Source organism: Carassius gibelio, chromosome A12 (genome assembly GCF_023724105.1).
Source record: "Carassius gibelio isolate Cgi1373 ecotype wild population from Czech Republic chromosome A12, carGib1.2-hapl.c, whole genome shotgun sequence".
In the NCBI taxonomy this organism is placed as follows: domain Eukaryota; kingdom Metazoa; phylum Chordata; class Actinopteri; order Cypriniformes; family Cyprinidae; genus Carassius; species Carassius gibelio.
In genome coordinates this window covers 18,105,228-18,123,958 of record NC_068382.1, presented here as the reverse complement: position 1 = coordinate 18,123,958, position 18,731 = coordinate 18,105,228, and the positions used below count along the sequence as shown (strand labels likewise).

General features: G+C 36.9%; 1 protein-coding gene across 1 annotated transcript; it reads left to right on the top strand.

Moving 5' to 3' along the window:
- The first annotated feature begins 43 nt into the window (after positions 1–43).
- On the top strand, positions 44–17,175 carry LOC128025365 (NHL repeat-containing protein 2). Its single transcript, XM_052611649.1, has 11 exons — positions 44–234; positions 629–781; positions 4,295–4,750; positions 7,223–7,344; positions 7,473–7,602; positions 10,229–10,313; positions 10,784–11,015; positions 12,189–12,311; positions 13,427–13,636; positions 13,721–13,949; positions 15,517–17,175. Exons 1-11 carry the CDS (start codon positions 72–74, stop codon positions 15,771–15,773), a joined length of 2,160 nt encoding a protein of 719 aa, XP_052467609.1. The 5' UTR covers positions 44–71; the 3' UTR covers positions 15,774–17,175.
- The last annotated feature ends 1,556 nt before the right edge of the window (positions 17,176–18,731 follow it).

Genomic DNA, 18,731 nt, shown 5'->3' with positions numbered 1-18,731 from the left:
CGCGGTTGCAATTGTTCTGTCGAAAGTGCCGAGCTTAAATCTTGATCGCTTATTCTGTAGTTGTGGGAGTCATGGCGTCTTACTGTAAGCTGTCAGATCTTTTCCTCATTCAGAGCCAACTAGACGATGCTTTAGAGGACGCGACGACTCAAGAAGATAAAGAAAATCTTGTACATCAGTATTTGCACAACATAGACGAAAAGGCAGCTTTAATCATACCGGATTTTGAAGAAGGTAAGAGTGTAAATGAACTCTGGGTGTGAGAGTGGATACAGTATTTGGATCTCATGGGAGTGGCTTTGGAACTTAAGATCAATCATATATTGATTCGTTGTTTTAGATAAACGACTAACATTATGGAACATGACATGTCAATTACAAATTGCTTTTTTACTGTTCTATAATGTTGTACTGAATTAGCAGTGAGTGTTATTTATAAACTGTAGTGTTGTACAGTGCTTTTCAGATTAGTATCTGCCTTGCCAATTTTTTTTTAAGTCACCACCACAAAAAATAGCATAATAATTCACAGCAACACATTTGATATGCCTCAAAAGGATATATTTTTCATTTAATGTAAATTTTCATAATATATGTCATAGTTAACCATTCCATTGTTATTTTGTAGGACTGGATTGGTTGAACACAGACGGCCCATTGTCACTTAGGAAGGAACTGTCGGGGAAAGTGGTGGTGCTTGACTTCTTCACCTACTGCTGCATAAACTGCATGCACCTACTTCCTGATCTACACCGGTTGGAGCAAAGTTACACCATAGAAGGTATGAGTGCTACATGTTTAGATGGAGACTGTTTGGGGGAATTATACCATATTATAAACATGGCATCTACCCTGATTTAGAGTAGTGATTACGTTAGATATTTACATCAATAGATAAACAAAAGCATCTTGCAATATGTAGCTGAACTCAACCCAGATCAATGTTTCTTGACTCTGAACTTTACAAATAAATCATTCCCAGGTCATACACTGGGGCAGAAGTGAGAGCCCTTTGAGCTTGATAACTACTTCTGGTCCTGCAACACATTCCCATTGTCTCTCAATTGTATCAGATAGGAGACTTTAAATATCCACAGAGACCAAGTCGAGGGCAGAGAGTTAAACATAGATTCACTATATCCTTGGTTGGGGCTTATTATAGCAGCTCTGCATTCAGCGCTATCAGCTCCAGCTGTCAGTAGCCCACCGGTGGCCACTTCAGTGGGATCCTCCAGGGCAACTGGCCAGGCAGCCGTCAACCCACTCGCTAGCGTATCTCACACATACCTCATCTCTGGCACTTCTTTTGGTACAATCTGTTACTGCTGTTCAGAACATGCCTCCCCACCCCTCTTCCAAACGTCTCATTAATTATCAGGGTTTATTGTTGATTATATTGCAGAACAGTGTTCTTTTATTATTAAACAGAGCCTTTTTAATCAGATCCTCTAATGTTGGTTCTGGGATGGTTCTTTTCAATTTCTATTAACCATCTAATAAATAATAATAATAATAATAATAATAATAATAATAATAATAATAATAATATATATATTTTTGTTTTGTTTTTTTTATTCAGTGGCACAACCATAAAAATACAGATTTATTTTCAGCAACGTATTTTATGTGTCAGGAGAATATATTTACATTTTTAATTGAATTTAAGGTTTCATTTACAGAAAATAAATATTTATTATTTTATTTGGTTTTATTTTACAATAAGCATGCAGTTTTTATAATATAAACATGCTGACTTAGATTCTAAATTTATAAATAGATAGATTATTATATACATATTAATAATAATAGTATTATATTAACTTATTTATTGTTATTAATTAATTTAATATTCAACAAATATATATATATATATATATATTAAATTGAATAAATAATCAGCTTCATGTATTATTATTATTATTTTTTTTTTCTTTTTACCTAAATACACATGTACATAATCAACAAACACTGTAGTGACGATACCGCTCTAGCAACAGCTTAAACTCACGTGTATCGAAACCAAGCAATTCTTGTTGTTAAAACCTGTCTATCTTCCTTAGGTTACACTTATACTTCACTCGCATACTCCTCATCATAGGCAGAAGTGCTGGTTCTAGCATGCGTTTACTCCCCTGAGGGGAAATCAGCTGGGGAGACATGAGAAAAAAAGAAGGAAAAACATTGAGCACATTTTGACTATGCCAGGTGTATTTCAAATGCATTTATTAGCAGAAGGCAAGCAGGCTAAAAGCATACTGAAATGGGACACTGGTCCCCATGTGTGTCCTTCCCGTTTTCGCTGCTGAGCCTATGAATTTTAATCTTCTGATGGACGGCTGAAACCAGAATTTAAAAACCACCATCCATCTGCTTCAATCATCAATGACTGTGTTGCTTACCCCAGGGACACAGAATGGAGGAATGTCACTTCCAGTGACGAGGCGGAGAAGTTCCGCTGACATTTTTGTTAAATTAGACAGAGTCAAGCGGAGTGAGCACAGACTATAGCGTAGTGCAGGAGACTGGAACAGAGCGCATTGGTTATAATGGGATTCCTGGGGGCTCTCAATCAAGACCCCCATGTTTTCCTTGATTGGTTTTGACATTCTGCATGCAGTAGCCTATGTTAGGATGTGTACTTCTGGGATTCTTATACACCTTTCTTGAAAGGGGCCTACATTTTCTATACTTGTTTTGTAGCATTTATTTTTTTTGTGTATTTTTGTAATCCTAGTCAAGGATTCTTGCATCAAAAACAGCCGATTAACTTGTAAACTTGAATAATTTTCACACACTCTTTGACCCTTAAGGCCTATTTATTATATTTGTGTCTGCAAAAATGCAAGATAATGCTCAGTTTGTTATAAGAGTGCACTGCAGATACGTCGTCTGTTGCTTTTAAATGCTGGAGAGATTAAATGTCATCGGTCATCAGCTGGAAAAAATGTATGAAAGTGAATCCATCCATATTGTTCCTCTTCGTTGTGTACTAAGCTATTCTTAATAAAGAATTAAAGTTAATTCTGGTGTGAACAGCCTTTATATTTTGTCTTAAGCAGATGATACATAAAGTGTCTGTCAAGCAGTCACATTTATTACTTTTTTCTGACTTTGATAAGCAATGAGTGATGGGACATTGTCAGTCCAATAGAATTCCATTTTGTAGGTTTCTGTTACCCTGCCCAATGTGAATCGCAATGGTCTAAATACACACTCCACATAACTGTATATTAAACTTATTAATTGGGTATTCTTATGCCGTGTGTTTCAGCATTACTTCTTTCATTGTGGACAGTAAGGCTTCTATGTAAATGACCTGTGTTATGATTGGCTAACATCGTCGCATATCTAATCAGTAACAAGGCTCTTCCTAATGTTTTTTTTCAAATGGTTGATTTCTGCTTAGTTTCCATTGGATGAGTGGATAGAAATTTTACAATGTGATTATCACAGTACGTCTAGTACATTGAGGACTTTTATAGCAAGTAAATTGTTGTTTTTCATGTCCTCTGTACAGACATTTTTGTTCCAGATAGAATTTGTTGTTCTTTTATTGAACGTTTCTAAAAAGAAAGGAATTGTGACTCATGAAGAGTGAGGTTTAGTACTGTTGAAACATTCAAGGCGCTGACACACAGACAAAAGATGGTTCTTTGGGATTTTCAGTGTTCAAGGACTAGGATAAAACATGTCAGGAGCATACACCAACGCAACATGCTTCCACGCATTGTTTGAACAGATAAGATTGAACAGCTTTGTGTAACCTGAATAGATTTTCTTTGAACGAACAAAAAAAGCATCCAAACAAAAAACATAATTAGGCAAAAAAATAAATGTAAATAATTAAATTAAAGCCACTTTTCTATCATTCCTTTTTGATTTAGGCTCAGACATTGATAGATTAAACATTTATTATTTCATAAGGACCTTTTAGAATAACTTTGAAACCTAAACGTACCTCAGGCCATTTTAATAAAAGTTCTACTAAGGCCAGTATGTTTTGATAGGTAAAACCTTTTTCTTTTTCACAGATTGTCTTCAAAGAGAGTATCAAGTGCAAGCTGATAAAGTTTTTCTTCATTTGAGCTGTTATTGGCCCTTCTGGTAATCTTAGAAGTCTAAAACAGGATAAGATTATTTTAAGAATGTCAAAGGAAGGTGGTAGTATTTGTGCAAATCAAACAATTTGGGATGCTGATTTAAGCCTGGCCACTTCGTTTTCTGTTCACATACCTCCTCTTCAGTGTCAAACCCTCGATATATCTTGCATTTCTCTTCTTTTCCATCTCTGCAGATGGTCTGGTTGTTGTAGGTGTGCACTCGGCTAAATTCCCCAATGAGAAGGTCCTACAGAACGTACGCAGTGCGGTGTTGAGATATGACATCACCCATCCTGTAGTGAACGACAGCGATGCCCGTCTGTGGCAAGAGCTGGAGGTGTCCTGCTGGCCCACGCTGGTATTGCTGGGACCCAGAGGGAACCTGCTTTTCTCCCTGGTGGGTGAAGGCCATCGAGAACAGCTCTTCCTTTTCACTGCTGTTGCCCTCAAGCACTACAGAGAACAAGGGCTGCTCAAGGACCATGATGTGGGAATCAAACTGTATAGAGACTCCCTGCCTCCCTCCATCCTCTCTTTCCCTGGGAAAATAGCCATGGACCCCAGTAGCAAGCGGTTGGCTATTGCCGACACAGGACACCACAGGGTACTGGTGGTCTCCAATACTGGGCAGCTGCTGCACTCTATAGGGGGTAAGAACTGTTATTACATGCTTTTTAAGTAAAGTTATCAAATACATGGGACACTGTTTTTGTTCTAATTTTTTTTTTTTTTTTAAGAAGAAAATAATCTCAAATTCTTTATGGTGCATTATTACATTAGAAAATTTGTATTTTAGTTTCAGAATTTCCTGTACTTGTTTTTTTTTTCTTTCATTTAATTATTATTCAAATTCATGGACATACTACTATTCAAAGGTTTTATAGGTCAGTAAGATAACCGAACTTATGAAACTATTAAACAAAGATGCATTAAATTGATCAAAAGTGACAGTAAAATATATTGTTACAAAAATGTAATAATAATAGTAATTTCAATAAATACTTGTTCTATTTGTTTATGGTTCTAACTAGGGCTGCAAGATATTGGGAAAAAATTACATTGCGATATTTTATTTTTCTGCAATATATATTGCGATATGAAATCTATTTTTTTCTTACAAACAAAAATGGGATGAGCACACTTACGTTCACATTTTAAATTATTTAAACATCGACACCATCGTGACAATTGATTAGGGAGAGAGAGCAAGACAGTGCTTGTGTTGTTTGAAGACATTGAGCGTGCGACCAGGGCTTTCTCTCTCTCACACAGGTGCAATATTTGAAAATCGATAATTATTTATTTATTTTTTTAAATTACATTTATATCTGAATATATGTCAACCTATAGACTTTCAAACATCTAAGTGTCATGAATTAATATGAATCTGTGTACAAACAGACATATATATAGACATACATACTTTCCTATTGTATTTTGTCTGGAAACGCTTCCAGCACCCTTGCGTGTCGCGTGAAAAATAGGCGTCGGTTCTATTTCTAGCATGCACGCGTTTTCCGCACGGCCCGAGCCGCGCGTCTCACGCAGGCAGTCTGCAAGCTCTAACCTGTTAACATGGGAGCCGAATTAAAAATGGACACGCTTGCGCCACGCATCTAGTGTGTCGCCTGCTGCGCGCTCGCGCACTCTCTCTCTCTCGCGCGCACGCTCTCTGGCCCATACAGTTAATGAATAACGGATCAACTACGACAGCCTACATCGCACATCCTGCGATGTGACTATCGTGGATTCGTACATCGCGATATCGATGCTTAAATGACACATCGTGCAGCCCTAGTTCTAACAAATAATGCTACCTAACAGATTATCCTACTGTAAGTTTAGGTTTAGGGTTGGGGTACGTGTACGTGTACATGTTAATAAAGAATTTTGCTTCTGAATGCTACCATCTAGTGTATTTTTCAAATCGACAATTGTTTTTTATAATAATAATTTAATACATTAATAGGACAATGAGCCTAATATCGTCTTGACTATCGACAGAGACATATCCTATCGTCGATATCTCTGACTATCGTTGATTGTGTATCAACGATAGTCAGAGATATCGACGATAGCATATGTCTCTGTCGATACTATCGTCTATCAGCACTACTAACCCTATAACCATCTGTTTTTTTATGGGAGGTAGCAAAATCTGACAGTGTAGCACAAATCACCAGAACACCTGTGCAACAAGATAAACCAATAAAACTCATTACAATCGAGACATTTGTTATATCCAGTGGGGACATAATTACAGATTATAATGACGTATACTGTCTTTTTACACGTAGCGTTTCATTGCGCCTCACCACGTAAACATAAAACCATGTCTGTATTTGTGATCAGAGAAATAACAAACAACAGGTGCTTCTCTACACTGCACAAAACTTGCATTTGAATCATCAGTGGCAAATATGTAAACGTACTTACAGACTGTGAGTCAGAACAGCCGGCATTGTAGTCTACTCTCCCAGGATCAGGAAACAGTCCTCCATAAAATTCACTGCACACATCTGAATATTTGGGTTGAACTGTTCTGGAACAGTGTTGTAAATACAACTTTACCACTGATTTCTAGTTGTGTCCTCTTTTGGAAGGCCAAACAGAGTATTTTCACTTTCACAACGAAACACACAGCGTTTCCACAACATGGCGCAACAGCTTGTAACACTCTAAAGAGAAAAAAACTTGAAATCGCATCATATGACCCCTTTAATATTATTTCGATTAATATGTATACATTTTATTTGTTTGAAATGTAATTTAATGAATAAAACAAGTAATGTGATGAATAGGGTTAGGGTTAAATAATAATTTTATTGATTATTAAACAAAATTCATGAATAACTCCTTTTTTTATTATTTATTTTTTGCAAGAGAGAATGTCTTTGCAGGAATGAAGTATTTTATTCATAGCTGTTTGGGTGTGACACCCTAAAATAAGGGGCAAATTGCATCAGTCTTTGAAGTGCAGTTCTGTTCCAGTTGGTTCCATAAAATTAGGGTTGCCAACTGCCCCACATATTAAGAATAGAAAATCTGCTAATTTTCTTTCTGGTAAATGTTTTGAGGCTATTTTAGTCTACTTTTAGATTGGTTTATCTTTGCCTTTATAGGTCCCTCAAGCGGGAGACGAGATGGAAATTTGTTTGAGGCACAGTTCAGCTCCCCACAAGGGGTGTTCATAAAGGGTGACACGGTCTACGTGGCTGACACTGAGAACCACCTTGTTAGAAAGGTAAATCAGCAGAATCAGGTCAAGCTACTTCTCCTGCTGGCAACTCTAACCCAAATTCATCTGATTGGTGCTTGAAACCCCGCTTGTGTCTGTCCTCAATAGAATCAAATTTTTTTTTTCTTCTCTAGATCAACCTTTCAGAAGGAAAAGTCTCAACCTTGGCCGGCACTGGCGTTCAGGGTACAGATAAAGAAGGCGGTGCAGCGGGACCACAACAGCCAATCAGCTCTCCCTGGGATGTTACCCTTGGCAACGCAGGTACTTTTACTAGCCATCCTCTTCTAGTATCCTGTGCTCTTTCCTTTAGAATTAGGGTCACTCTTTTTTTTTTTTTTTCTACCTTGCTCATAAAATTTCATATCTGCGTTTCATTATTCTGCCACGAGCATTTTATACGTCCCTTTTCTTCTCCCTCTCACATCTTCTCTCTATCGGTCTTGTCCATCTTGGAATCTTTAATCAGGTTGTTCTCAGAAGTCTTCGCTTTGTAGATACCACACTCGCCTTTGATTTTCACAAGTGTGTACGGTGAGGGGTGCAAAAAGATCTTTGTTCTGTTAAAATGGCCTCTTGTTGTGTTGGAAGCGGCCCTGGAGTGAATTGCACGGTCGGGCAGTTGCTAACCAGAGACACAATGCTGACTGTTGTGGTGTTGCCCGAGTTAAACCCACAACCCTAAAGAAACAGAAGGTGATATGATCAGAAAGCACTCATGTGGCTGTGGTTTCTGATAAATGGTTCCTCTAACGAACTGTTTGCATCAAAGATTGCCTCTTTTTGTTTCACAGTGATATCTTTATACAGAGCGGCCCTGAACAAGATGTCCCACAGGTCTAGAAAAATCTAATTTAACATGCTTCTAAAACATAATTAAAATTCCTGCTTTATATTCGAAGGCATTATTTAATCAGTCCGCATTATTCAGTCATATCATTCCATTAAACAGCAGAAGAAATGGATGTGGCCAGCATTAGCTGAGAGAGAGAGAGAGAAGTTTAAAGTGGTCTTTGCGGTGTGTGTCTGATTTAGTTCGCGTGTGTTTGGAGCACATTCATTGATGGTCCCCACTGTGCATTAGGTCTGTTACCCTGCTTTCTTGCAGGTTCTCCTACTAAGAAAATAAGATATTGCTGTATCCTGTTCCTTTATGCATCTTCTGTTGTCCCTGATGCTGTTTTACTTTTCTAATTCCATTTCATTCATCTTCTTTTCTTGTGTCATTTAATGCAACAATCGTTTTGAATGTTTGATTTAAAGTGGACATAAAATCAGAATTCAAAAAGAGCATTTATTAATAAAGCCACAGATGCTGCTCTTTGCAGATCGTTTGATTTCTGTAGTCAGAAAGTTGAATAAACTAACATTTACACATCAACAATGCCTATTCTGTGTTCAGAAATGGTAATCAGGGTTAGAACATATAACGTTTTTTCTAAACACACCAGTAGAGATTTTTAATTTTTGCGCGAATTGTTTCGTAACATAGTGTTTACAAGTAGGTAAAGAATATTTCTATGTATATCTATATAATGGGTGCGTGCGTGCTTGCGCACAATTTTATGGGCTTATATAATTTTGTTTTAAAGAAAATTGGAGCTCAAGTAGGAGAATATGCTACAAACAACATGATATCTATGGTATCTACTGTAATCTTCACATTTTCCACTTTATCTTTCATAATATTTCTTTAACCATCTGTCTGGTTTGTATTTGCCTTTTTTCACTTGTTTTCCACCTTTGAAGTTTAACTGTTATGTGGAAGTCATGCAGGATGCCTTTGTCATACATCACACATTTGGCTCGTTTTCCTTCCATCCATCTCAGATCCCTTTGAAAACCAGCGTGAGGAGAGTTCTGCTCCCTTCTCCTTCTTAGTCTTTTCTCCATCCCTTTCTCACTCTGTTTTCCTCACTCTTTCATGAATGTAAGTAGTTAGGCTCCAGCCCAGCAAAGAAATGGGCTCTGATAAGCACAGTACCATTAGAGGTCTATTGTTAGACACAAGGACAGAACACCTCATTTTTGATTCCTTAAAGAGAAATAGCAGCACAATGCTCTGAAGTATTAGTGCCCCTTCACACGGTACTTAAACTGATTTATAATGTGAATTCATCAGTTCAGGTTACTCTGTGCTGAACACCATGATAGGATACTTTTATATCTCCAGTGCTCTCAAGCATTTCAGAACTTTGTCTTTTGCCACATTCCACAAATGGAATACAACAAAAGGGTCCAATTTGTATTGTTTTTTTTTCTCTCTCTCCGTGAAGGGTCACTGAAAGGAGGCAAATCTAAACAATTAGAAAACATTATTTAATCAAACTAAATATTTTTTGGGAAAAGAGATAAAATGTATGTTTTCTTCATTATTATTATTATTATTATTATTATTATTATTATTAATTTATACTTAATATTATTTGTTATTGTAGACTTATAAAATAATATAAACAATATACAAAACAAAATAATAAATATTTTACATAATATTCATATTTAAATATATAATTTTATAGTAAATATACAGGACAATATATATATATATATATATATATATATATATATATATATATATATATATATATATATATATATATATATATATATATATATAAATTGTATGTGTGTGTGTGTGTGTGTGTGTGTAATCAACTTTAGGCTCCTTATTTATAGGGTGAAATATTGCATTTTTTTTCACAGAGCAAAAGGTTCTCTCTATAGTATAATATGGAATTTTTTAGTTATATTTGACAACTTGTTTACTCATTTCATGCATGCTTGACTAAGATTTATTTCTGTTATTTTTAGCTAGATAATAAACATCAATATGTTGTAGACATGTAAGCTGTTTGCTATTTGATAGCGTGTGTTTGTGTTTATGCAGGTGGTGATGTTTTGTGGATAGCCATGGCAGGAACACATCAGATCTGGGCTCTCTTCCTGGAGGACGGGAAGCTTCCCAAAGGGAGGTGAGCTCTTCTCCCAGTGTTCTCCTCATGTCAGTGCTGTACAGACAAGGCAGGGTTCAAGTAAAGAGGCCACGGCACTGCCCAAGTGATGTCATGTTCTGGGCAGCCACACAGTTCACTGTTGGCGGAAATCGTTCTGATCGTCCTGATACAAAACGAACTCTTAACTTGGTGTGCTGTTCACAAATGTACCATTTCTCTTGACGTTTTTAGAGCTGTAGCGAGCACTGATAACAGCTTTAATATCTTAGATAAAGAACATGCAGGGCATTTAATAATTTATTAAATGTAATGCTTTTAAGACTTTTTGTTACAATTTGCTAGAGATTTTTTTGGGGTGTCTCTTACAAGCTATTAGAAACAAAATTGCAATTATTTAGTCACGGTTCCAGATTTTGTTTTAGAGCCATAACTGTTCCATATAATCATTCTAATCAAACTTAACCATCTTTATCTATTGCCTTCAACAGTGACAGCAAAAAGGGAACATGTGTGCGTTTTGCGGGCAGTGGGAATGAGGAGAACCGAAATAATGCGTATCCTCATAAAGCGGGTCTGGCCCAGCCGTCAGGCCTGGCTCTTGCTCGGACAGAGAACTGGGATTGTCTATTTATCGCTGACAGTGAGAGCAGCACCATTCGTAGCCTTTCACTGAAGGATGGAGCAGTCAAACATGTGGTGGGGGGAGAGAGAGACCCTCTGGTAAGCCCTGCCTGCCATGTTTACAGGTCTGAACAGTTTAACAAGTTAAAGATATGTGTTTCGCACCCCGTAATACTTTAATATAATAAAGGGATTTTAATTATATTGATGCCAGATTATACCTAGTACAATAGCTGTATTGTTGTAGTATTGTTTGTATACTTTGTATATTGTTTGTATACTTCTATACTATACTATACTACTATATATATATATATAGTTAGTGTTTTTTTTTATAGCAATTTCATTCATATTAAGTCACTTTTCAACCAAAAACAACAATACCAAAAAGCTAACTGTGTAGCACAAATATATAAAAGTCGTCAGTTTAAACAAACTGTTTTAAAGTAAATTAGAGCTTATAAACTTATATAGAGTCTTATCTATTTGCAAGTTCTTTATACATTATTAGCCGGGTTAATGCAGTGATTTATAATCAAGTCAGATACCAAGAAAGAAGTTTAAAGGTGTTAGAATTCTCTTCATGAGAGGACTCAGCTCTTTGGTCAAGCAGACCTTTATTTCTTGTGATCAGTATCAGATAATTTCTCTCTCTTTTGAGCACTTTGTCTTCCCTGCACATGCTTTATAAGGGAAGGAGTGTGTTGTTGCCCAGTTCACATAAGGAAAAACACACCACATGGAGAGATTAGAATTTTTATGGGGTCATAAATTATCACAGTTGATTACATGCCACATTTGCATGCGGTGTAAAGCACTTTTTTGTACAAGTTTGTTTGGCACTACAAGATCCCAAAGCTTACTTGTAATGCAAGGAGACGTTTAATAAAAGTCGTGGAGCTATTTTTATCACTTAATAAACCTAGGCGTTTTGAATGAGAAACTATTTTTCTCCCTTCCTTTGAGCAGTCAAGAAATGTTTCAGATTTGCTAGATTTCCAGAGTTTTCTTCTGGCAGAGAATGAAAATGGATTGAATTTCGCCATATTTGGTGACTGGAATTAATGAGCTTTTTTTTTCTTCCCTTGTGATGTTCAGTGACTAGTTTTGTACATTAGACCACCACAGCGCTGTGATTGACTAAATATACAGAAAAGGCTCATTTATACGTTTCTTAAACTTTGCACCAAAGCGTAACATTGTTCGCATGGGTAAGCGGTCAAGAAATCATGCATGGCCTATAAAGATTATGTTTTCTTTTTGCTTGAGCAGAACCTGTTTGCGTTTGGAGACATTGATGGTAAAGGCATTGATGCAAAACTGCAGCATCCATTAGGAGTGTCCTGGGATGAGGGCAGCAGCCTCCTCTATGTAGCCGATTCTTACAATCACAAGGTCAGTCGCACCAACAATGCACTGAAGTCCCACTGAGTGACTTTTATTTTAAACCAAAAATACATTAGAACAAAGTTGGGGAATTGGGGATTGTTGAATTAGCTAAATAACTTACACATTTGCACACAAATGTTTGTATTTACTATACATATATATGTAGGCTGGGAAACGGAGTTGGCCCGGGCTTTTTGGAGTCCTTTTCACCAAATATATATATATAATTATTATTATGTTTAATAATGAATTGCTGCTTCAGTGTCAAAATATATACTGGGCCACAATTTGATTAATTTATACAAATGCAGGCTACAACCTCTTCATGAAGATAAAATCAGAATAAGTGTAATTTTTGATTCAATACAGCTTAAATACACTTTTTAAAGAAAACATTTGACAGAAGTATGTTTTTGTGATCAACCCTATTCTATTATTATTATTTCATATTTTTCTCTTCTACTTTTTATTTGTGAATCTTTCCAAATTCTCACACTTATTTACTCAGAATTTGCTCCACATCAGGCCATCCAAGATGTAAAAGTCTTTTTTCCCCCATCCGAATAGATCTGGGAAAATTTAGCATTATATCACTCGCTCAGCAATGGGTCCTCTGCAGTGAATGGGTTGAGAATATCCTTAGTGTTGCTTTCTCCAATTAAAAAGATGTCTTCTCTAATTAAGGAGAGGAAAATGCACAGATAAAGCACCATTAAGCTAGAATGGTTCTAAACAAATAGTATGTCAGTGGATTTTGAGGACAACAGGGAATGGACTTCTTCACGCTAGTTTAAAGTTTTACTTCACAAAACGTTAATTGATGGACTGAAGTCATGTTGATTATTTGTGGATTACTCGGGTGTTTTTATAAGCTCTCATTCCCATTCACTGTAGAGGATCCATTGGTGAGCATTTCACCAAATTTGTTCTTTGATGAAGAAACAAACTCTTCTACATCTTGGATGGCCTGAGGGTGAGTAATTTATCAGCAAATTTTTATTTTTGATAAAAAATATTCCTTTTACCACAAATAATGGAGCAGGTTTATGAATTGGCAAGCACTTAGTTTAACTAGCAATGGTCAATGACTCCGCAAGCATCAAAAAGCTTCTCTGTTGCAGATCAAAGTGGTGGATCCGAAGACTAAGCAGTGCAGGGTGCTTGCAGGCACTGGGAAGGCTGGGAACGGAGTTGGCCCAGGCTTTTTGGAGTCCAGCTTCAATGAACCTGGAGGCCTGTGTCTGGGTGAACGAGGAAAGCTCCTGTATGTGGCGGACACCAACAACCATTGCATCAAAGTCCTGGACCTGGAGACCAAAACGGTCTCTTCGGTGAGTCCCTACACGTGGGTTGTCATGTGTCAGTTGTCACTCTAAAGAATTTTCTCATTGTTTTCTCTTTTTTTTTTACACCAGTTTCCCATTTTAGAACGGCAAGAGGTTGATGCTGTCCTCACAACCGCCACTAGCAACACACCTGCAGTCAAAAAGCTTCCCAAGCTTCCCAAATCAGCCCCAGTCTTTACAATGCCATCAATCACAGTTCCTTCAGGACACTCAGTGACACTTATGCTGAAATTGGCACTACCGGCTGGGACCAAGCTGAACGAAGAAGCCCCTAGTTTCTGGGACTTATCTGCAGAAGGTACAAAATCAAATGAGAAATCCAATAAGAGCATCTTTACCAGCTTTCAATGGCAATCACTAAAACGTGTATATTTACATGCGATTTTTCGCACCTTGTACACTGTTCCTCTGGGGCTCCTCCGTGTAGTGTTCTGTATTTGTCTGGATTGCTGTGTTCACACATTTTCAGCAGGCTTCAGGGACCAGCTGGCCATACTGGGAGATGATCCAAGGATAAATAAACAATTCCTCTATGCATCCCAACACACGGTCAACCCCTCACTCCATCTTACCCTTCCTATCTCTCTCTCTCTCTCTCTCTCTCTCTCTCTCTTTAGCATCATTTCTGCCTCTCCCTCTGTCCGTCTGCTGCAACATTTGTCTTTCCTGTTTGTCTTTTCTCTCAGTTATTCTTCACAAAAATGTCAATCCCCCAAGAAATCACATCTTCCGTGATTGATAATCAGCCCAGTCACCAGAGACGACTTCTGCTCATCACACTGGTTGTCTTCGCTCCACAGTCCACAACAGAACATTCTAAAATCCAATAAACAAGCACCTAATTAGTTCATAGTCATAGTTGAAGAGACAAAACGTCCCAGGGTGCTACTGTGCATAATTAGAGCAAAGACACCCATTAGGATCAAAAAGCCTGACCGCCTGTGGGCGTTCAATTCTCAGAAATGGCAACAAATAGTTCTGTCTGACTTTGATTGATTGACTGTAATTATGCACCAAATTACAATGAGTGCTTTTTTGTGGGTGGCTTCGCACATGTAGTCTAGTTAGTAGTGTTAATTGTTTTGTGTGTTATATGTAAATACAAGTGTGAGATTGAATTCCTGTAATTTGATTCCCTGGAAAATTATTATCATTATGTAAATGGTTACATCAGCGGGGTCAGAAATTAATGGAGACTTGGGGAAAGTGCCATGAAAAGTGACAAAAAAAATTTTTATATACACATTTACATATGATTTTATATATTGGGTTTTATTATATTCTATCTAGGCTTAGTTTTATAGTTGCATAAATTTAAAGAGAGCTTTTAGTTATGTATAATTTATTCGTAAATAATTTTTGCACACTTAAAAATGAATATCAGATTGTGTCATTTCTTTATACAAAAATGTGTAAACATTGGCCTCATAGAAGGATTTTTTGGACAGTTTATGGTCTTTGTTTTACAGTACGTAGGTCAGCCCTGTAGGTCTTTGCTCACGTCTTCTCCTGTTCGGTCTCACTAGGGATCATTTGATTGGACACTGTCCTAATTCTATCCGACACTTGTCTTGGTATCCTACCCTTGATTCAAGGCCAGTGACACACACCTAGTTCACACTGCATTGCAGAACCATAAACCACTAGCGTACACGATTCCCCACTGAAATTGTGTTTGTATGCATACTGAAAGTCCCCATAAACTGCCAGAGAATATTTCATTGAGTTGGCAGGTGTATGTTTTACACCCAAACACATGGTGCTTTAGGAACCAGTGCCTTTCATACAAACATCAGCCAGAAATATCAAGCGTTACAGGAATCGTCCATTGACCGCACACTAAGCCGTATTGTTTTTCTCGGCAGGTAATGAGTGGTTACTGGAAGGGCGAGCTGTGATGGGGAGCATCAGTGATCTCTCTGAACCCATCTCGATCGTCTCATCAATCCCAGTGGCCCCTGCGTCCACAGACCCCACGCTGACACTCAACGCCTGGGTCTACTGCTGCCTTTCTGGGGGCGGGGCTTGTATGATGAAGGCAGTGTCCTTCAGACAGCCTCTTCTGATTGGTTCCACATCCGAGGAAGGTTCTGTTGCTGTGATGCTTGAACATGCTTTTTAAAACAAGTGTCCACCTTAAGGATCTTGGAGCACATTTAAAGGGATAAGTTACCCAAAACTGAAAATGTTTTCATCATTTACGCATCCTCTTGTCGCTCCAAAACTGTGTGACTTTCTGTCTTCTGAAGAATGTTGGTAACCAAACAATTTCAGTTACTGTTGATTTGCATTGTACGGACAAAAATTTGAATGCAAGTCAGTGGGAATCAAAACTCTTTGGTTACCATCTTTATTCTGAATATCTTCCTTAATGTTCCACAGAAAAAAAATTGGTCATAAAGGAGTTAATGTTGACAGAAATTTCATTCTGGATTTTCCAAAAATGAAAATTTTCATTCACTCACTATCATCTTGTTGCACCACAGAATTTTTCTGAATTTATCATACAATTTTATCTCACACATTTTTTTTCACAATTCTGGCTTTTTTCAAATTGTCCAAATTGTAAGGGGTTATTATTGTTATTTTTTTTATTTCTGGAAACAAGCTTCCATAGTTTTGGTCCCCATTGACTTTCATTATATAGACAAAAAAAATCCTCTCTTTGTTTTCCATAAAAGAAAAACAGAACGGCATGAGGGTGAGTAAATTATTTTTTAGTAGAATATCCCATTAACATTCAAACCACATCCCGCGGTTAACACATACTGTAGTAATCAGACACTTTATATGCTCGTCATCAGGCTAATGAAGGATTGCAAGTACTAATTGTAGAGTCAGGATCTGACTGTTAAATCTTGACAAATATTGAACAAAGTGCCTCATTCTCATCAGCAATATTTTTTGTGGGTCTGCTATGTTTCACATGATTAAGCTTGATAAATAGTCTGATATCTTTACCAGCCGCCATCAGTCAGTCAGTCACTCACATGCTCTCACACAATAATATTTGAAATGATGCAGTGTAGTGTAAAAATGTAGCCAGTGTCAGCTGCTCTGACAGCCCTTTGTGGTTTGGTTGGCTGATATTATTACGATTTCTCGCACTACATTTTTTTTTTCTTAACCGTATGATACTGTAAGGCAGTCTTGTAAATGAGCAATCGGATTTAATGATATTTAATTGGCATTATTTATTATTGTTTTCCAGGCTTAAGTGCCTTTTCCATGAGCAATACATTTTATTTGAATGATTATGTGTTGAAAATCAAGCAGTGACATTCATTTTAGGGTTCAGTCTTTTGTGGAATGGAATTATGAACCATTTACATCTACATATGAATGTATGCTGTTACATCATAGATCAGGTGCTTGCAGATCATGAGTGTGAGTGTGAATCAGACCAGGTGATTCTTCTAGACACGTGTAGAAATGGCCATTAAAATTGTTCTGCTGTTTTTGCTAGCTTTTCCTGTGGCAGTTCTAGCCCATAAACTATTTAATAAAAACAAAATTGATCTCTCTCCCTTTTGAGGGCAGCTCTTTTTTAAAGCCTCCAAAATTCTGCACTTTAACAGATTAGTTGGATGCAGTGGTCTAATAATGTAGGTTTTCCCTGCATTTGTGTGTTCAGCATTTTCATAACCTCCTCGCTACATTCAAGGACCAGTGCATTCATTTTTTGCTTTTTTTTCAGTGACAATTTAGATCAATTTTAGTTTTGTTAGTGTAAAGAATTTAGTATCATTAACTAAAATCAAATATTCTTACAATATTTATTGATTTAGTATAATTTATAAATATATAATTGAGTATTGTTTATTCATGTTTGTCCATAAAACATTTACTTAACGTAATTCATACGTGTATGTGTTTGTTTATATATATATATATACACTGATTAATAAATGGTGTAAGGGTATTGTATATTGTCCGTTAGTTATACACTACTGTTTAAAAGTTTTGGGTTGGTAAGATTTAGTTTTAGTGTAAATGTATCTTATGCTCAACAAGGCTGCATTTATTTGACCAAAAATACAGTAAATTAATATAACTTCAAATGTAATTTATTCATGTGATGCCCTGGATTTTCAGCAGCCATTACTCCAGTCTTCAGTGTCACATGATCCTTCAGAAATCATGTGCTCAAGAAAGATTTATAATCATTTTCATCGTTGAAATGTTAATATTTTTTGCGAAAACCATAGTATAAACGTTATCTTTACTATCTCTCAAATTTAATCCATTCATGCTGGGAAAAAAAGTATAATTTTTTTTACTATAAAAATAAATTTGATTTGTAGTGTACCTATTTAATTAACTAATGTTAATGGTTTATTATCATAATGGTAAAGTTGTTATTTCAGTGTCAATCCACACACACACACACACACCATGACCATGTGCTCCATTCACTAAAGTGTTTAGCTGTCTGAAAATGGTATTGCCACCACGCTCCATTTCCTTAGCCTAATGTTCTCAGCAATTCCAAATAAAGCTGAGCTGTGAAAATATATGCTCTGTGCTGCTGAATGTGATCCTCATAATCTCTCTGCAAACACCGAATGCCATCAGATTGTTCATTTCCACTCGCAAGAATCCCCCAGAGAAGCTTCAGCGCCCATTACTGCGCAACAGGCTAATGTTCAACCAGAAAGCACATTACAAATCAGAGCCCGATTCCATATGCAGGATTAACAGACGCGTAAATAAGAAATAGAACATTAGAATTTAACAGGCAGTCAATCATTCAGCCGCTTTTTTGACACACATCTGCTTTCATCACAACAGCTTCCAGCGGCAGTGAAAGAGCATCTGCACTCTTGGGTTGATTACACACTTGCAAATGTCATTATGGGAATTTATGAATTTATCAAAGACATTCTTGCAATTTTCGGGGGATCGGAAAAACACTAATTATGCCAGAATCATCCATAATTTTCCAATAGCACTGAAATAATCTGAAGAATGCCATGGGTGATTGAGAGAGGCAACAACATGAGCTCAAGGCCTCGGTGCTTAGATCTGGTGATACTGTGAGTGTTGGGTGACAGAAATGTCAGTGTTTAAAACCCTCATA